Raw genomic sequence first — 19,094 nt, 5'->3', positions numbered from 1 at the left:
CATGGCCCACCCCCCCCCCCACCTCCCATCCCCCCCTCCAAAACGAATACCTGACCGCAGGAGCCGGAGCTGCGCCGGCGGCTGTGGCGCCACGTCGGCGTGCTGAGCGGCGCACTGGGCGTGCCGTCACGGTCCCCCATCCTGCCGGTGGTGGTGGGCGCCGAGGCCCGGGCGCTGCGCCTGGCGGACGACCTCTGGCGCGCCGGCTTCCACGTCCCTGCCATCCGCCCACCCACCGTGCCGCCCGGCACGAGCCGGCTGCGCATCAGCCTGTCCGCCGCGCACAGCGATGCCGATGTGGTGGCGCTGGTGAGAGCCCTGCAGGGGCAGGGACTGGCGGGGGCCAGCGCGGCTGCGAGGCTCTGACCCGGTGCCAGGGCCTCCGGCGCAGCGGGGGCATGGTTGACAGCTTTCTTGTTCCTGCCGGGCCCCATGGACGTGGGTCTGAGGAGGTGATGGCCAGCAATCTTCCTCGCCTGCACCATCTTCTACCCAATGGGTGGGTCATGTGTCAACAATGAATCCATTGATTCAGCAACCTCAGTGGCACATGCCATGAAGCGGGGGCATGTAAATTCCCAGCTTCACCCAGTACCAAAAAACAATTCCACAAGATGCTAAGCGAGCGCTCTACCATATGAGCTAATGGCCCGTGGTCCTTCATTGGACCATCCAGGAATCGAACCTGGTACCTCTCGCACATCAGAATGTGGTTGGATCTGAATCCGATGTAAAACTTCGCGATTACTGCTGGCTATGTTATTGAACATCATCACGCAGCTCAATCACCATGTCCAGCTGATGCTGCAGATGTGCGTAGTTGATCAATGTGGATGAGGTCAACACTGATGAACGATTGGATGTGAAGGCTTAACGAAGCAATGGGACTGCTGCAGGTTCTGAATGAGTGTGGCGGCCAGCGCCCAGAACATGATGCAAGCAAGAGGTATGTCGTCACCCTTGTTATTTTGCAGCTCCTCTGTCAGAACGCAGCCTCACAACATCAGGGATGCGAGTATCCCCTTCGACACCGGGCAAGAACACTTCTAAGATCCAATGCTCGCAGATCTTATCGTTACATCCATGTCAAGGTAACAGGGGCTCAACACTGACGTGTAGTACAGCCAGCCAACTTGCACAACCTTTTAGCACAGCCACTTCTGCATCTACAAGTAAGATATAGGACACCTCAAACTGGACTTCGTTTGTCAAAGGGCAAGGTGGTCCAGCCCCCCATTCGACTCACCAAAGGGCACCCTCTACCTTTCACTGACCCCTCTGTGCTGTGCCCCAGCATGAAATCATCACCGGCTGTCGCTGATGGCTCCCGACAGTACGAGTCCTCGCTCATCAACACAGGAATCGCCAATGGGCGATTTGCCACGCTTTACAGTTCAAAGGCAACGAAGCTAGATCGCCTGGCATAAGCTCCTGTGGGGGCCCGGCACAGTTTTCCAGCCGAGCTTGGAGGTGGCTGTGTCGGTGCCCCAACTCCCTTGGCGGGGAGCCATGCTGAGGAATCTGCGACCCAATGGGCCAACCTACAATCTCAACAGTATACTGGAGGACCTCGGGGCCGACGGCCGCATCATCGTGGGAAGGGACCGAGATTGCCACGTCGCTGCGAGCCATTTCGAAAGCGCACCCCCTGGAACAGCCTACATGCTCTCCCGGCGGCATGCCCTGATCAAGGTGATCTGATCGGGCCGCCAAGTGCTGTACACCGCGTTCTCTGACCAGGTTCTGGACCGCTCTCAGCACGACTCCTGCTCGCATTGGGTCCTCTCCAGGCTGTCGAGGGACGATTCTCCATCCTGGACAACAATGCAACGAATGGCACCTTCCTCAATGGAAGTCCCCTGGAGCCTGAGAGCTGGCATGTCCTGGAGGATGGCGACATCCTCCACTTTGGCGGGTGGGTCCTGGGGATTTTGAGTCGTTTTGTCTGCAGTGAGGCCAAGGAGCGGGCCGAAGTCTACATCCATGTGCCTACTTAGATTGGACCCCACATTCTCCCAACATCACAACCCTCGCAGGCCCCAGACTGTGAAGCCCAAGAGTACCTTCATCCCGAATCCCTGGGCCTTCCGGTTCAGCAGCGGGGGAGGCCCCGAAGCGGATTCAGGTACCGGCACGGAGGTGCCCTGCCCCATTGCACACCTCGACTCCCAGCCGAGGCGCGAGGTGTACAGCTTCAGCCCGGCGCGGTCCCTGGCGACGAGCAGGCAGCGGGAGTGGGTGGAGCCTGTCTTTGCCGACGAGAACACGAGGCATGCTTTCAATCTGGAGGCAGAGGCACTGCTGCAGGAGCAGGCAGACCGGAGCCCATGCAGCCACCCCGCAGGTACAAAGAAAGCTTGGAAAAAAGGGACCCTGTCATGCCGCAGACCTGTTGAGGGAGCGCGAAGCATGGTCTGACGCGTGTCTCTTGGGCACACCTGTCTCGAGGATCACGCCGAAATCGCTCCCCCACAGCGTCAGTGCAAGACATTCCGGCTTCAGTGGATGCCAGCATTCCTCCAAACACCTGTCTCATCGGGCCACCCCTGCCATTGGCCGGCGTGGAGGACGACAGCTCGCTGCCCATCGACCTTGTGGAGGTGGGTGTGCATTCTCTGAACCAAGGCTGGGCTGTGGTCGGCATTGATGCTGGCTCGTTGTGCACCCTGAAGGCTTGGCTTCCTACAGCACAGACCGGCAGGCCCCGCACCAGCTCAGTTCGGATGTTGTCCCCCATGAATCCAAGTGCAGGACGAGGGGCCTGTGTTCGGGTCGGATGCTGCTGCACCCCCACGGGCACCTTCTGGGGAGATATCGGCCTCACTGGCCATCCCTGCTTCCCCTGCTGCCCCACAGCAGCAGGACCCAGCCACTTTCCAGGCAGAGGCATGGCACCCTGCCACCGCTTTGTCCACGGCGACGAGCAGCAGCCCAGACAAGGACGCGAGCGCCGCCGAGCCTCAGCGTGGCAGCAGCGCGAGCATGCTCCCGCGCCCAGCCTCCTCGCCGAGCAGGCCCAGGCCGAAACGCGCGGGGGAGGAGCTGGTCGGGGGCCGGTCCAGGGCGAGCGTGTCCCCCGAGGGGAAGGCGGCGTGGGCCGAGGCCCGGCGCCTGCAGCTCCACGCCATCACGGAGCACCTGGTCTGCGCCATCTGTCAGGCAGGCTGGCGACGCGAGGGGTTGCTGCAGGGGGTCCGGACCCGCCAGGGACGTGTGGGTGTGGTGGTGGGAGTCTGCAGAGTCTCGTGGGCCTGGGTCGCAGGCGGCGATCCCCACCACGCCGGCCGGTCCCTGCGCCCATGTACCTCGCCCCCCTCCCCCTTCAGGAAAACCTGGTGGCCACCCATGTCCTGGTGCCATGCGGCCACCTCTTCTGCGGGGCGTGCCTAGGCGACCTGTATCGCAGCTTCAAGGACCCGCCCCAGTGCCCTACCTGCCGGTGGGTGGGCTTGCGTGGGACGTGGCCCCTTGCAGCCCTGGGGGAGGGGGCCGTCAGCGGGGGGAGGTGCGTGAGAGTCTGAGCCCCTCGGCTGCCATGAGAGGAGGCCATGCACCTCTGGACCCGCCACACACTTCCACCCCATGCAGAGTTGACTCCCATACACACACACAACACACTCACAGGACGCCATGCACCGCGCCGCCGGTGAGGCAAAAGGCCATCGACGGCGTGCTGGACCTGCTGGTTCAGCAGGTGAAGGACCAGCATGCCCCGCTGTCCAGCCCCTGGCGGCCACGCATGCCCCGGCATTGGTCTACCGCCAGAGGCTCCTGATTCACCCCATGTCTGCCTTGCCGACTACACCTCACCCCACCTCTTTCACCCCTGCCCAGGCGTCACCCAGGACCAAGACCATGCACGAGGAGAAGCAGGCGGCTTGGAAGGCCCGCGCCGCCGAGCTGGAGCCCGTGCTGATGCAGGCGCTGCCCCGCAAGGTCGTCAGGCAGACGGTCCTAGTCGCGCGGCACCCGACGCGGGGCCCGCGCGAACCGTCGGGCCGCCTCCAAGGTGGGAGGTGTGTGTGTCTGATTGGGGGAGGGGGTGGAGGCGGGGAATGGCAGCGAGTGAAGAGCAACATGCACGCGCTGGCAAGTCCACCTCGGGTGTGAGGACATGATGAGACTGCGGACTGGCCATGCTCTCGCCAGGCGCAGGAAGGCGCGAGGAGCCCGGCACCACATGCACCTGGCCCTTGCACCCTCGCTAGAGTCAGCCTGCCCAGGCCTCACTCAACCAGTACCCCGAGGAGGATCGTGAGGCGCCTCCTCCAACCCCTCTCCTCACCGGTCCCACCCCAGGCGGCATCCTAGGCGACTTCCACACCACGGTGGCGCCCGCCGCACGATCCGCACGGCGGGCCGTCCTGGAGGCCCGGAATCCCAGGATAGGCGCCGGGCCGCCCGACACCAGCGTCCTCGCCTCCTACGGCCCGGCCGGGATGAGGGCGCACTGCGGGGCCTGCAGCGCGCTGCTGCGCGAGGAGGAGCTGTGCCTTGTGCTGGACCGCGCCGACCAGGGCCGCGGCGGCGCGGCGCGGCAATGGTTCCACCCCGCCTGGTGAGAGGGGCTTCGTTGGGGGGGGGTGACAGGTGGGCATGCGGGACGGCGCCGGGCCGCGTCCGAGCCCGTGCCCTGGGATACGCTCCGCATGCGCATTGGAGTGTTCTTTGCGCCCCACCGCCCCTCTCAGCCCCGCCTCCTCGTCCCTGCTGCAGTGCCCCCGGCCACGTCAGGGTCCTGGCAGGGCAGCAAGGCATCTCCAACCTGGCCCTCGTGTCGAGGTCAGACCAAGAGGTGCTGCACCGGTGGTTGGAGGGCACCGGCGCGGGAGCAGCAGGCGGTCTGGACCTCTGAAGGTCCTCCGGTGCATCACAATCCACCTCCAGACTGGCCCCACATAACCTGAGAGTGCGCGAGCTATTACAAGTGTTGGATTTACACTGCAGTCCGGAAGGGGCAAGAAGGGGAGGTGGCGGAGGGAGCCGGTGGCAGGGTGCCTTGCAGCCACTCCAGCCCTCACTCTCCCTTCTTGGGCAGGGGGGTGGGGTCGCGGCGGTACACCTTCCGCTCGCCGGGGTCCGACATGCTGTCGCCCGGCTCGCGCATGCTCGACCCAGGGGGCAGGTACACGTACCGATCGTCCTCGTCATCCGCCGGCGCCTTGCGGTACTTCTATGGATTCCAGGGAGGGCGGGGATTGGTCGACTTATATGTGGGGGGGCGGGGGGAGATACATATATGTGGGGGGGGCGGGGGGAGATACATATATGTGGGGGGGCGGGGGGAGATACATCAGAATGCAGGAGGCTGAACATGCGCTGACTTAACCCCAACCTGCCCCACTTTTGTGCTCTTCAACGTGACCCGTCCCTTGCATCCAGAGATCACACCCAACACAAACTTGGTTCTCCAAGCTTCCTCGCTCACCTGGGACCTCAGCTTTTGCTGTGCTGCCTCTCTGCTATGTGGGAGGGCATCAGACAGCCTCTGCTTGTCGGTCACCACCTGCTTGTTGTCGTGGTGGAAGACCTTCGCGTCGGGGCTGCGAGGGGGTGGGGCGATAGAGGAGAGAGTGGGCGCCTCAGACCATCAGCCCTATGCATGCGAGCCTATGCATAGCAGTGCCCGCATCACACGGGGCAGCTGGCCCCACCTGAGTCCGTATAGGGGGTCCTTCATGCTGGCACCGGGCGGAAGGAGCTCATAGGAGGCATCGTCCAGCTCATCCGTGGGCTTGGATTTTCCAGAGAACAGCCTACCAGCGCAGCTGCAGCTGGGCGCTGCCCTTGTGCGGAGCAGACCTGCCGCACGGACTACCCGCAACATAGCGGAGACCGCGGGCTGGGATCAGTGGGAGCAATACGAGATCGGTTTACGGTATGGAGAGGTTTGCAATGATTATCGAGATGCCCCGCAGCGGTCGGGGGGGAAAGGGTTTGCACCGGGCATGGAGAGCCCGTGACACGGTATAGTCAATCTCGGAGGAAAGCAAGCGGGTCCAGAAGGGCTTTACCCTTAGAGGACGAGCTCGTTGTTCTTACATCGAATCTGGCGTGTCCGGTAACTCGCCTCTGTATTACAAGACTGAGCACTCACACAGCAATGGCCTGGGCGGTAGACGCTTGGGGCAGGGCAGCTCACATACGTCCGCTCACTCATAGTCGCCGTCCAGGTCATCGTCCTCGTCATCCAGAAACCCAAACTGGAAGTACTGGCCCCCAAACACTACGTAGGCCACGATGACGGCAGCAGCACACCCCACCCAGATCTTGCCCTTGCGGTTTAGTTCTGCGGAGAGGGCGCTTGCCTCCTTGCTGGCCCTGCGAAGAATGATTCAAGGGTCGCAAATCACAGTGAGCGGAAGGATGCCCTACAATGCCACCTCGCTGCAGTCAGGGCTACCAGTGTGCCTTGCCTCTGTCCGCTCCACACCAAGGGGCTCCTCCCAAGGGAGTGCCATCCGCACTTCGCGACCCATTCTGCCACCTCTTCAGCGGACCCCATCCAGCCCCGTCCCGTTGTGAGCCAGCCACAAAAAGGCACCATGCCCCCTGCAGCCACTGAAGACAGCCCACCTGGAAGTGGACCCCCCCCAAGACCATTCGCTCCACGAGGGTCCGGCTGCCCCAGGGTCCGACCGGGGCAGGGGCACCTCCAGCCCCGCCAGCGCCTCTCCCACGCGGACCGTGTACGCCACCAGCTCCCGCTGCCCAAGGAAGTGGCGGTGAAGCTGGGGGTGCACCACGGGGGCGGAGCGAAGGTAGGTGAGGCAGCCGTACAGCTGAGCATCTGCATGGGTGAGGGGAGCACAGAGCGCTGGCACGGCGTGGCGTGGAAAAGGGGGATGTCCTCACCACCACCCTGCAGGGCCGCAGGAAGGGCCCCCGCCAGAACCGGTCTGGGGGAGGACTGTGGCGCTCCTTTCTCAACTCACCAATGGTGCTGGGGCTGGAGCCCAGAAGGTAGCCCTCCCCCCCCGCAAGCTTGGCCGCAAAGGCGTCCAGGGCTGCCGCAGCTGTTGCGTACACCTGAGGTTCAGACCATGTACAAGGATGGGTGCAAATACAACAGAGCCCTCTGGTGTGTGGGTTACCCACATCCACTGTCAGATAGTATGAGCCTCGGCACTGGGCCTCCACGTATGCCAGTGCACACGCATCTACCCCCCTCCCTCCCCCCAAGATGCATACTACATTCAAACATGCACTCCTAAACACTCGAGTGCACCTGTTCGCCTGTCGTTCGAAAAGCCTGGCGCACAGCCCGGCGGTGCATTGCAGGTGTGATGTAGCTGAGAGGGAAGGGCAGCTGGGCTCCCACGGCGGGCTGCATGTGGTTTGAGTACGCCTCCAGCTCACTCCAGGCCGAGTACACCAGGGCGGGGAGGAGGGACGTCTGCAGGAGGGATCGGAAGGCCACTGCCTCGCCCTTGGCCCCTCCCTTCAGACCCTGATCCAGGTCGCGCACAGACTCGCGCAGGTAGCTCAGGAGGGCACCCGCTGCTGCCTCCTCCTCGGCCGGGGTGTAGGGGCACTTGACGGGGGCTAAGCCCACCAGGGTCGGACCCGCCTCGAGAGCGGGCAAGCGGCCCGTGGGGGATTGAGAGTCCGACGAGCATTCCCGCACGGTGTACGAGATCCCCGCCAGCTGAAGGTATGCCTGAAAAGTGAGAGAGGGAGGGTGATCGAGGTTGAGCACACGGGATGTGCCACGTTGCAGTGTGCAGCGATCCCAATAGCACACCTCAATTTGTATGCTTGAGATCGACAGAGAGGGAAGACCCCAGGCCGAGGGCGCCTTGTAAAGGATCAGGAAAGGGGTGCCGGTGGCCATCCCCACACCAAGCGGGAAGAACAGCGATCGCGGCGTTTATCGCATGCCAAGCGTAGTAGAGGATAAGGAACCTATGATTGAAAGTGGGAAAAATGTCATCACTGATTCTTGATTTTGCGGAGGGTCGCCCAATGTTGCAGGTTGCCTTGCGGGGACTAGATGTTGGAGGTGCGAATGCTTAGTCAAGCCTGAGCGCGCACATGATGGGGCGAGTCCGGGGATCCCTAAATTTATTCGTGCCCCCTCTTGACAGCCTGAAACTGCAGATAACCCCTTCAGTACCATGCGGCTGGAGGTGCTCGGCTGCGCATGATCCTCACATACCCTCAGCATTCTGGAGGTCGGTTGCGCACATGTCTCCGGCGGGGGAGGTAACCCTGAGGTTCAAGACCTTTTACCACACTCAGTGGGGTGAAGCGCTCGTATTATGTGGTCCTGGACCCATGCTAGGCAATCTGGATGTGGAGCGGTGAGTGGAGGGGCCAGGCCGATGCTCCAATCATGGCGCTGCCGGCACTGCTGTAGGCGGCCAGCAGCCCTCAACCGATGCCGGGGTTCCAGAGCAGCTGCTCCCCTCCCTGCGCCCACGCCGTGCAGGGGACACAAGCTGGAGTGCAGCCACGTGGGTTCCACCCTGGTGTGGCAGACCTCGCTGCGCGTGGCACACCCGGCCGACCTGCTGTACAAGTATGCGGTGGTGGATGCGAGGCTCAACGTGGTCAAATGGGAGTCGGGGTCGCACACACTGCACCTCCCGGCTGACCTCGTCAACGACGCCATCGTCACCGTGACAGATGTCTGGGAGGTGAGGTGCTGCGAGGCTGTGCTGGTTCGTGACTTGGTGGACAGTGGGGCTGGAGCTGAGTTGCTCCTGCAAGGGGTGCTCAACAAGGGAGGCCACGAGGAGCAGGAGCGGGAGTTATACTGCTGGTTACCTGATGCCTAGGGCTTGAGGCAACTTAGCTTGAGGGGTTGGACTGGAGTCAATATAATAACGTGACTGAGGACAGCAAGCAGGGAGTACTGCGGCGACAAGGTCTGACCCACCAAATCTCATCCTTGCAGGACGACTCGCACCCAGCCCACCTGTTTGCTCGCTCTGCCTTTCGAAAGGCAATCCTCGGCGACCACCAGACCCCGAGGCTGGCAGCGGAGGGCCCTCGCCCCTCAATCTGCGAAGGGCATGCTCTTGTCAAGTTCCAAGTCAGGTGAGGCTGGCTGGGTGGTATGGCATGCTCAGGGTGGGATGTGGCAGGCTACACTCCCATTCGATGTGTTTTGTACCTTCACCCGCTCACTCAAAGTCATCCTTGGCCTCCTGTGTCACATCCCCTTTGCGTCGCACCATCAGGGACTGGCAGCTGAAAGAGGGCCAGCAGGTTTGCGTCACAGGAGGAGCCCCTGGCCTGGGATCCTGGCAGCTTCCCCAGAGCCTCAGCTTGCGCTTGACCGCGCCCTCCTGCTGGGAGGTAGAGGTGAGGGGGGTGGAGGCGGGCAAGGTCAGAAAAGTTGGGGTTTGGTCTTTGTATGCCTGTTCTGGCAAACGTGTGTATGTGTGGAGAGGAAGAACAAGTGCGGTCATCAGGCCGATGGAGCCGTGCAATGCCTGGACTGCTCGTGGCCTTGCTGCCCCGCATGCCCTCGCTCCCACTGCGCATGCATACTGTTTGCATGGCGCGCCACCCTCTCCCTCTGCCCCTTCCAGGTGAGCATACCGCACACGTCATTTCCCCTGACCTACAAGTATGTGATTCGCGGCGCAGATGGAACCCTCCTCCTCGAAGCTGGGGAGAACAGGATGATGCCAGGTCGGTCGAATTCATGCCTGGATGCTTCCTTCCTTGTCTGGCTGGTGAGGGGCAGTCTCGAGAAGGTGCGGGCCAAAGCTCCCGTCCTGAGGTTCCCTCGTCCCCATCCACGCCTCCGCTTCACCGCTTCCTGCCTGCCCCTTCACCCCATCCCCTCCACCTGCCCTGCACAGCCCCAAAGGAGGGACCCCTGCCCCTCCTCGTGGTACGGAATGATTCCTTCTTCCGCCACGAGCGGCGGTGGAGGGGCGCTGGTGTTGCTGTCCCCGTCTTCTCCCTTCGCACCGAGGCGTCAGTGGGGTGCGGTGACTTTGCGGACCTGTGCCCCCTCCTCGACTTCTGCAGGAACACAGGTACCCCTGTGGGTGTCTGATCAAACCATCTGATGAGTGGGTGGCTTGCGATGCACAGGGGCCGATGATGGCCATGAGCGCAGCGAAGAGGGGTTTGCATGGGGGCCGAAAAGGGGGCAATCCATGCAACGGGGCATTATTGGCGGGCGAGGGTTCCCCGCGAATTTGCACAGCATGCTGTCAGCCTGTCACAGGAGCGACTCGTCACATGACACCCGCAGGGCTGTCGGTGGTGCAGCTGCTCCCCGTGAATGACACCTCGGTCAAGGGAGACTGGCGGGACTCGTATCCATACTCCTCCCTCTGCGTTTTTGCGCTGCACCCACTCTACCTCTGCCTGGACCGGCTGCCCGGTAGGATGAGCGTGCAAGGGTGTCGGCACCTGGTGCTTGCTCGGGCAGCTGCGCCCAAGGTGCATGATTGCTGGACCATGTTGGGCCTGTGCTGGACTGGTGCTGGTGCCTGCTCATCATCAGAGAGGCTGCAGTACGAGGGAAATGGTTTCAAAACTTTTCGCCGACTCCATGTGGGTGTCGAGGATCCAGCACCTCTCCAGCCCTCCTGCAGAACATCACGGTTCAATGTACTTGGGGGTGCGGTGCTCCCGAGGATGCTCGTACGGCTCTCAAACCTACTCTCTCATGCCATGACAGGGGCGCATGCGTCTGCCATCCAGGAGGAGGTTGCTGAGGCTCGCAGGAGGCTCAACCTCCCAGACATGGACTACGAGCAGACGCTCGCTGCCAAGCTGGCCATTGCGCGCAAGCTTTTTGACGCCGCATTTCCTCAGCTCCTGGTGAGCCGGCGCTGGCACGTGGGGTATCATCAGGAAGCACCTCGATCACGTCCATGCCCGCGGCGCAATGCCCCTAGTGCGGGGGGCGGTTTGGGGCCTGGCTGGTGCAGCATGCATGCGTCGTTCCACCGCTTGCCCCGCCCCAGCCGAGCTGCGTCGAGCGCCTCACCACCCCCGACCCCCCCCCCGTAGAGTGACCCCGCCTTCCTGGAGTTCTGCGCCCACCACGAGGAGTGGCTGAAGCCATACTCCATGTTCTGCTACTTCCAGTCCTTCTTCGGCACGGCAGACCACACCCAGTGGGGCAGGTACAGCGCCTACGACCCACGGGCGACGGCCAAGTTCTGGCGGCCAGACTCCGAGTCTGCGCGCGACATGTGGTTTTGCTCGTACCTGCAGTACCACCTGCACTGCCAGCTCAGCGCTGCCAGCGCCTATGCACGCGAGCGGCATGTCGTCCTAAAGGGTGACCTCCCCATAGGTGCGTATGTTCGGGGGGGGGGGGACTGGCGCGACAGTGTTCACCAAAAAGGGGCTGGGCGGTGGCGCGGGAGGGTGTGGCAGTAGTAAGAGGCATGAGTTGCCGGGCTGTTGTTGTCATGGGCTGCCCAACCTGAGAGTCAGTCGGCCACAAGGAGCCACTGAGCGCCAATCTGAAAGCGGCCGTGGGAAAGAGGACTGGAGCCTTCGGGGATATCCCTCGTCCCCTCACACACACTCCCATTGGCTGTCTTCACAGGAGTTGACAAGTGTAGTGTGGACACCTGGCTCTACCCCAACCTGTTCCACATGGGCACGGGCACAGGTGCTGTTGCCTCATTGCAGGCCTTGATGTTGTAGCCTGGGTCGTTGTGTGCCCTGCGTGCTGGAACACCCCTTCAGCCTTACACATTCACACTCCCTCACGCCCCGCCAGGGTCACCTCCCGACTGGTTCAACCAGGACGGTCAGAACTGGGGGTTCCCCACCTACAACTGGGAGGAGATGGCCAAGGACGACTACTCCTGGTGGAGGCGACGTCTCGCCCAGATGGCACGCTACTTTCAGGCATGTAGGCGGGACCTGGGTGGAAGGAAGGAGGAATGCTCTCTTAGAGTTTGCGATACATACCTAGGAGGCGATGCAATGGCAGGACATAGGGAAGGGAGGCGGTGCCCCGGTGCGCCATCCTTCTTGCACAGGCGACCGCCGCTCGCGACCTCCCATCCTGGGACGCACCCGCTCACTCCCTGCCTCCACACTCACCCCCAGGTTTTCCGCGTGGACCACATCATCGGCTTCTTCCGCATCTGGGAGATCCCCGGTGACTGCTGGAGTGGCATGATGGGGCACTTCAGGCCCTGCATCCCCATTGCCAGAGCTGAGCTAGAAGCCAAGGGCATCTGGGACTTCCACAGGCACGTCGGACACAAGGAGGTGGAGTAATGGGGAAATGATGGCGCATTGGCGCATGAGAGTCCTCGCAGTGGCTCAAACGTGTTATGCAAGAGCCTTAGCTCCACTGACTGCATGCCAGGGTGCCAGGGGTTCCTCAATCCCCCACCTCCATCCCCCACGTCACCCAGGCTGGAGGAGCCGTATGTCACCCTGGCCCTGCTCACAGCCGAGCTCGGCGACGTGCTGGCCGCGGAGGCTGCCAGCGCTTTCTTCGAGCCTTCCTACGGCGATCGGCTCCGCTTCCGGGAGGAGTATGCCAGGTGATCGAGGGGCTGACATGGCACGCACATCAAGCTGCCTGCTGTTCTCTTGTGGAAAGGGACTGGAACAGCACCCCCCTGCCCTCCTGCCCCTGCCAGGCGCGTGTCTGGCATGCCGGCCCGACAGATGCCACCACGCTGAGCCCCTCACCCACCCACCACGCAGTGAGGTGGTGCTGCGGACGCTCACAGTGCCGGAGGGCATGTCCGGCCTGGCCGTGAGCGCCTGGCCCAGGATCCACGAGACCCTGCTGCTGATGCGGCGGAATGTGCTGCTTCTGAGGGACCCCGAGGATCCACAGAAGCTCTACCCGGTGCGGCGCGCGCTTGGTCAACCCTCGCTGGGCAAGGGGTGTGTGGGTGTGATGACTTGTTTTTAATGGTCCCAGGCACCGCTGCTCCTGCAGCGATGGGCTGCACTGCAACACCTCCCAGTCCAACAAGCCAGAACTCTCCAACCACGCTCACAGCGCTTTGACTTGACCAAGACCACCAGCTTTGCTGCCCTGGACAATGTGGCCTGGGCCGAGGAGCTGGCCTGGCAGCATGATGACTACTTCTACCGGCGCCAGGTCAGTCATTCATTCATGGAGGGTCCTGGGGTTGCTGTGGGCAGGGCATCCTCTCCTGGTCGGCAAGCGGGGACAGTCTGTCGCACGGGCGGCCCATTGTGGTTCTGGGTGCAGCCTCACCTTTCAGACTGTATTTGTCCAACCCTGATCACAAGACAGTTGCATACATTCCCCTACCTGCCCCTCGTCTTGGGCACAGGAGGAGCTGTGGAGGGCACAGGGTCACAGGACGCTGCCCGCCCTCCTTTCATCCTCCGACATGCTGATGTGTGGCGAGGACCTGGGGTTCACGCCGGCGTGTGTCCGACCCATCATGGAGGAGCTGGGGATCCTGGGTGAGACGGGTTTGTCGCTGCAGCCGGGGCAGTGGGAATGTGTCTGGTGTGGGATGGGTATCAAGGAGTGGGCTGTGCGGTTGGGACCTCTTGAGAACGAAGTTGAGAGCTGGGGATGGGACTGGGCTGAGAGCTTGTTATAACTGGACTGGAGTGCCCCAGCAACAGAACAGGGAGCGTGCATGGGGATCCCCCTGTCCGCGTCCTGTGTCGCACCTCATCCAGCGTGCCTGTCATGCATGGACTGGGCACCCCCTCTGTCTCGCAATTCCCGTTCCCAACGAGCCCCACCCCTGCCTCCCCAGCGCTGCGCATCCAGCGCATGCCCTCCAGCCAGGAGGAGTTTGGTGACCCCGCTGACTACCCCTACATGTGCGTGGCCTCGCCATCCAGCCACGACACCACCACCACACGCGCGTGGTACGAGGAGGACGCCCCGAGGCGGCAGCGGTACTACGCCCAGGTACCGCAGGGGCCGGTCGGGGCCGAAGGCCGCTCTCGTCAGAGCGAGTGGCGCCGGGGAATGCATGCACCTGCTTCCTTTGAAACTGATGTGCGCCTGTACACGCATTCCTCCTGGTCAGTCTCGCGAGCATTCTCCACACCTTCCCCCCCCCGCGCTGCAGGTGCTGGGAGGGGAGGGACCCGCCCCAGCGTCCTGCACCCCAGAGATCATGCGGGCCATCGCGCAACAACACGTGGACTCGCCAGCCGTGCTGGCCATCTTCCCCATTCAGGTGTGCTGGTGTAGTAGGGCGGGGGTTTGGGGTCTTGCCAAAAGGGGACGACCCACACGAGCAATGGGCAGCCTGCCCCCTCGGCAAAGCTCGAGGATTGCAAACGGGAGCGGAGGGGCGCTGCTGGTACTGTGACTTGCCGTAGAGTGCCGGCACTCAAGGCCTGCACCCTCTGGTGTCGGCAGCTCACCCGGCTCACCCATCCCTCAATCACCCAAAGGATATCATAGCCCTCGAGACCTGGGACAGGGTCCGCCCTGCCAGTGAGGAGACCATCAATGCGCCCAGCAATCCAGAGCACTACTGGTGAGACAGCATCTTTTGAGGGCTGGGGCCGTTATTGAGAGTTAGCTGATCTCCCCTGGAATCTACCATGGTCTGGGCCAGGGGTCACGGGATGGTGTCTTCCATCCTGAACAGGAGCCCGAGCTTGCATGCCAATGGCCCCGCTTGAGGGGAGTTTGGTTGACCTTACCTCCCATCGGAGTGTCATGGCACACCTCCTATGCCCACCCTGGCTGCATTCATCCCACCTATCACCGCACACAGCCTGCTGGTCAAAGCAAATGCCCCCTCCCTGCACCCAGGCGGTACCGCATGCACCTCACTCTGCGGGAGTTGGACTGTCCGAGGCTGCAGGCCACGGTCCAAGGCCTGCTCCTGAGCTCCGGCAGGTGTCTGGCCGGCGACCTGCCAAGGCTCATGGTCGAAGAATGAGCGAATGTGGCGGTCAGCCAACCACACTGAAGTCTGTCTCCCCAAGAATCGATCTGCAGGGAGCTGTGATCCTGCCCAGAACACGCATCCCGGTCCAGCACAGCGCGCGAGGTTTTCTCCCATCATGCGCGCAGTGGCCTCCGCCACATCCTTTTTCCAGGCCAACGATCTTCAACCCACCTCCCCCCGGAGGCAAACAGGATGGCTGCTTCGCTCGTTACAAAAGCATGTGCACAAACGCGGACAAAATTGCAGACACTGCTCTGCACCTCAGGCTGCCTGCAGAGGGGTACAGGTGCACAGCAGGGCAATAAATGGGGCAAGAAGTGGCCCTGGGACAGATCGCGTCGTGATCCAGCGCGCCAGCATCATCACAGCAAAAGGAAAGGAATAGTTGTACAGAGGGTGGATACCCGATTTGAGGCAGCAGGAAGGTCAATTTACCCCCTACTCCTCAGGCAGATGCCATGGTGGCCTCCAGGACGACCCGGAACTTGGCCATGACAAAGGGATACAGCCGTTGATAGAAGTTACGGAACGTCCCCCTCTGAATGGAGGGGTGAGTGTAAGGTGATGCGCCCTTCAAGACATAGTGCTGATCATCAAAGAAGTCAACGCTGTACTCAGGGTACATGGGGTCGGCCTTGAATCCTGGACGGAGATGAGGGGGGATTAGGAGTGTGCGGGGCACTAGTCTCTCAGCATCCGTCCTTCAGGATCATGTACTTCCTCTGTCCTTTCATCATGGCATGGCCCCTTGACCCCTCCTGCCAGCCTGCCTCACCCTGGAAAGGCTTGAATGGGGTGCTTGTCCACTCCCAGCCACCAGACTCGAGGCAGTGGGCGGTGGCTTGCTCATCTGCCTCGGCTGCCACGCTCCTGAGCAGGCCCTGCAGCTCCTTGTGTTGGACGGCGGCGGCGTACTCCTCCTCCGTCATGACGCGGCCCCCAGCCCACCTGGCAAACGCCTCGGCTTCAGCTAGACTGACGTAGACTGGACAGTCCGCCACCTGGACGAGCGAGCGCATGTGCCGTGAACATATTTGTCAGACTGGAACCAGTGCAGCAAACCATGCGATATGCGCCACTCTCGATGCTGGGCAGACCCAAGTCCTAACCACTGCCGAAAGAAATCCACACATGTACGCACCTCTTCCCACTGATAGACGGCCTCGGGCAGGCCAACATGCAGACGGCCCTCCTGGTCAAGGATCCAGCCGGCCGGCCTCTTCCAGCCTGAGCTGGAGATGTGCGCCCAGTCCCCGGCAGACCACAGTCCTTCTCTCTCATATGGCTAAAAGGGGACAGGGCTTGATGGCGGTTAGGCTCTTGGGTCCAGGGCACGACAATGAAGCTGGGCATAGAATTTCGGCGCTCAGACGCTCAGATCTAGCACTGCGATTGGAAAATGACCAGTCCTCCCTCCAGGTACTCAGTGATTCCTTGCACCACCAACACAAACACCCACACCCACACCGCGGCCAGCCACTTTTCAAGATCCAACCCGGCAGGCCCACCTGCGCCTCGTCCATGAAGGCCTTGTACTCCCTCACAGACACGGGGTGGGAAGCCAGACGGAAGGCCGGCACCGCCTGTGGTGCCGGCGTACCCAGCTCGTTGTCCCAGACAAACCCGTGGCGCGCCGCCCTGCCCAGCCCCAGCTGGATCTGGGTGGCGGGGACATGGACCCACGCGGCGTCGGCACAGCGCTGCTCAGTCGCCCGGTAGCTGCACCCCGCCCAGCGGCCGGCCAAGGCCCCCAGCACCCCCTCTCGCTGAGTCAGCGCGGCGTCCGCGCCGCGCTGCTGCGCCAGCATGTAGCACAGCGTCTCCTGGTGCATCCGCTCGTGCTCCAGCACCATGTGCAGCGCGTGCGTGCGCGCCGGCAGCGCCCGCGCGTCGGCCAGCACCTCGGCGCGGACGCCCACCGCGTAGGCACGCACCTCCTCCCTGCCCGGCCAGGTGGGCGGGGGCGGGGGGTGGGCGTGGCACCGGCTGGGGTCGACGACGCAGGGGTCGATGCCGCGGCTGTACAGCAGGTCCAGGTGGCCGGCGGGCCGCCCGGGCAGCAGCCGCGAGCGCGCAAAGGAGGCCAGGTGGCCGTAGTAGAAAGAAAAGGGGTGGCGCAGGCCGATGGGCTGGGCGGACCAGCTGGCAACCGACGAGAAGAGGGTGTCGGTGTCGCGCCAGGCGTCCTGCAGGGCCTGCACGGCCGGCAGCAGGAGCTGCAGGGAGTAGCCGGGCGTGCGCCACGACTCCTGTGGAGTGGGGGAGGGCTGGAGATGGTGGCTGTGGCAGGTAGGGAGGGGGGTCCGGGGGATGTGCGCGACACAGGAGTGAACTCCGGGATCAAGCTTGAAGATCAGGGAAGCTCAAGCGGGTGCCCTGATATGTACATGGGATGTCTGTGTGATATCAAAACTCCCATATACTGGCTGGCTGACCTCTGAGGACATGCACCGCAGCCACCCCCAACACTGAGGGCTGCCCCAACCCAGAGCTTGGCCGCAACCACTTCTCCCCCTTCCATCAATTTTGCATACCCGAAAAGCCCCCACCCCCCCCGCCCTCCTTCTTCCAACCTGCACGACTAGGCCGGCCTGATCGGCTAGCGCGGCGATGCTCAGGGGCGTGAACTTCCTGGAGATCTCCACCAGCAGCTTCTCCCCAGCTTCCAGACTGACGCCCGGCACGATGTCAGACACCCGCCGCTTAGGCGACACCCACATCTCCACCTGGGCGGGCATTTATGACATGGCGATGGGACGTTGGTGGTGAGGTGGGAGCAGTGCAGCTACCTCAAACTTCTGAATGACAATCCCCCCCTCCAAACAGGCACCTGGCTCCTCCGCTCGTTCACCACGACCTCGTAGTCCCACAGGTCGGCCGCGCGCGCGTCCGGGTGCCTCAGCAAGCGCAGCGCGTGCTGCACGCCGTTGACGATGAAGCGCTCGGTGACGCCGGCGGCGTCGCAGTAGGCGGCGTGCAGCACGCCCCGGTCCTTCCAGCCGTCGGCGCCCAGGATGACGCGCGTGTCGCCGCCCGCCGCCGCCACCAGGCCGGCCAGGAACTCGGAGGCCTCGCCCTCGCCAAAGTTCCCGATGGAGCTGCCCAGCCACAGCAGGCACAGCGTGGCGTCCGGGTTGGCGCTGCGCACGGCGCGCAGGCCCGTCAGGTAGTCCGCCTCCACCAGCTGGATCCCCGCGGCGGGCAGGTCCGGGCACCTCTCGCGCAGTGTGCGGTCGGTCTGGCGCAGGGCCTCGGCGCTGACGTCGATGCCCACGAACCTCACCGCGCCGGGTTCGCGGGAGGCCAGCAGGGAGTGGATGAGGTGAGAGGTCTTGGTGGCGTCCCCGCACCCCAGTTCCACGACCAGGGCGTGGGGGGGGATGAGGGTGGCCAGCTTTGTGCCATGCTCCTTGAGCAGGCCCAGCTCGGCGCGGTACGGGGTGTACTCAGGGAGGTCGGTGATCTGGGAGTAGAGCTGGGAGCCCTTGGCATCGTACAGGAAGCGGCAGGGGAGGGTGGGTGGGGAGGAGGTTAACCCCGCCACCAGATCGCTGGGGGGTGGGAGCTTGGGCTGGCACATCCGGGCAGGGGGGCAGCGGCGTCACGACCGTCCGTTTCACGGCTGCAGATGTAGCTGGATTTAATGCATAAATAATGTGGGTCGAGGCTGCCCCGACCGTGCGCATGGTTATCAGTCCGCCCCGCCAGTGGATCACGACACGCCTTTGGCGTGATGGCTACGGCCCATGTGCCTGTCGACTTCCAACCACGTGGGAATCGTCATGAAGTATAGTTAACGTGCTTTTAGGCGCGACTCTTCTACCTACATATTTAAAGAATTTACAGGCAGTGACTATGTCGAAGAGGTATTCGTATGTTGCGAAAGAAAGTTTAAACACTTTACCAGCAAAGAGGTGGTGTCGTTAGATCGGCCAATACCTATCGATGTCGCGAAGAAATAGAGTGCCTGATGCTTGGATAAGAACATGCGACGATCTTGAGTGCATGCAGGGCAAGACTTCCACTCCACTTCATTGATCTCTCGGCTGAGAAGCGGGCTAGGAGCCCCGGGAGTGCCCTCTCCGCAAAACCAGATCCGGGAGTCCGATCTTCTTAGATTTGGAGGCATGACTGCCCGACGCCAGACGTGCGCACGTCGTCCTTGCTTCACACGTATCAAGAGGGTATGGGCACGAGGAAGTAGACATAAACCTGCACAATATCTGTGTCGTGACG

The 19,094-nt window shown here is 62.8% G+C and overlaps 7 protein-coding genes across 7 annotated transcripts in view; 3 read left to right on the top strand and 4 right to left on the bottom strand.

Annotated features, from left to right (window-relative positions):
• The window catches only part of F751_0476 (8-amino-7-oxononanoate synthase), a gene marked incomplete at both ends in the record, with an annotated part of 2,778 nt that extends 2,412 nt beyond the window's left edge, over positions 1-366 (top strand). Inside the window, one exon of the mRNA XM_011397234.1 lies at positions 61-366. Coding sequence (XP_011395536.1) covers positions 61-366 — 306 coding nt within the window. The remainder of the gene's footprint in view (positions 1-60) is intronic.
• On the bottom strand, positions 266-508 carry F751_0475 (hypothetical protein; the record flags this gene model as incomplete). Its single annotated transcript, XM_011397233.1, has 1 exon — positions 266-508. One exon carries the CDS (start codon positions 506-508, stop codon positions 266-268), a length of 243 nt encoding a protein of 80 aa, XP_011395535.1.
• A 1,001-nt stretch (positions 509-1,509) lies between these two features.
• F751_0474 (hypothetical protein) lies at positions 1,510-4,855 on the top strand (the record flags this gene model as incomplete). The annotated part of the gene is made up of 9 exons (XM_011397232.1): positions 1,510-1,692; positions 1,791-1,915; positions 2,037-2,344; positions 2,476-2,600; positions 3,327-3,505; positions 3,625-3,694; positions 3,835-4,009; positions 4,300-4,489; positions 4,717-4,855. The coding sequence occupies 9 exons, from the start codon at positions 1,510-1,512 to the stop codon at positions 4,853-4,855; spliced, it is 1,494 nt and encodes a 497-aa protein (XP_011395534.1).
• Positions 4,856-5,017: 162 nt separating this feature from the next.
• Positions 5,018-5,680, bottom strand: F751_0473 (hypothetical protein; the record flags this gene model as incomplete). Its single annotated transcript, XM_011397231.1, has 3 exons — positions 5,018-5,173; positions 5,429-5,543; positions 5,655-5,680. 3 exons carry the CDS (start codon positions 5,678-5,680, stop codon positions 5,018-5,020), a joined length of 297 nt encoding a protein of 98 aa, XP_011395533.1.
• Positions 5,681-6,152: 472 nt separating this feature from the next.
• Positions 6,153-7,834, bottom strand: F751_0472 (Metaxin-1; the record flags this gene model as incomplete). The annotated part of the gene is made up of 5 exons (XM_011397230.1): positions 6,153-6,321; positions 6,577-6,790; positions 6,936-7,029; positions 7,229-7,660; positions 7,745-7,834. 5 exons carry the CDS (start codon positions 7,832-7,834, stop codon positions 6,153-6,155), a joined length of 999 nt encoding a protein of 332 aa, XP_011395532.1.
• Positions 7,835-8,277: 443 nt separating this feature from the next.
• F751_0471 (4-alpha-glucanotransferase DPE2) lies at positions 8,278-14,849 on the top strand (the record flags this gene model as incomplete). The annotated part of the gene is made up of 20 exons (XM_011397229.1): positions 8,278-8,303; positions 8,432-8,639; positions 8,900-9,042; positions 9,186-9,309; positions 9,540-9,642; positions 9,816-9,995; positions 10,217-10,348; positions 10,649-10,791; positions 10,984-11,272; positions 11,531-11,596; positions 11,708-11,886; positions 12,043-12,212; positions 12,357-12,488; positions 12,655-12,802; positions 12,959-13,060; positions 13,260-13,395; positions 13,701-13,858; positions 14,022-14,132; positions 14,353-14,438; positions 14,720-14,849. The coding sequence occupies 20 exons, from the start codon at positions 8,278-8,280 to the stop codon at positions 14,847-14,849; spliced, it is 2,766 nt and encodes a 921-aa protein (XP_011395531.1).
• Positions 14,850-15,303: 454 nt separating this feature from the next.
• Positions 15,304-18,438, bottom strand: F751_0470 (Meiotically up-regulated protein 158 protein; the record flags this gene model as incomplete). The annotated part of the gene is made up of 6 exons (XM_011397228.1): positions 15,304-15,500; positions 15,634-15,859; positions 16,000-16,143; positions 16,367-17,107; positions 17,432-17,584; positions 17,689-18,438. The coding sequence occupies 6 exons, from the start codon at positions 18,436-18,438 to the stop codon at positions 15,304-15,306; spliced, it is 2,211 nt and encodes a 736-aa protein (XP_011395530.1).
• Between the last annotated feature and the right edge of the window lie 656 nt (positions 18,439-19,094).

Source organism: Auxenochlorella protothecoides, assembly GCF_000733215.1.
Source record: "Auxenochlorella protothecoides strain 0710 unplaced genomic scaffold scaffold107, whole genome shotgun sequence".
Classification (NCBI taxonomy): Eukaryota; Viridiplantae; Chlorophyta; class Trebouxiophyceae; order Chlorellales; family Chlorellaceae; genus Auxenochlorella; species Auxenochlorella protothecoides.
Note: the sequence above shows the minus strand (reverse complement) of the source record. Positions and strands in the feature narration are given on the sequence as shown.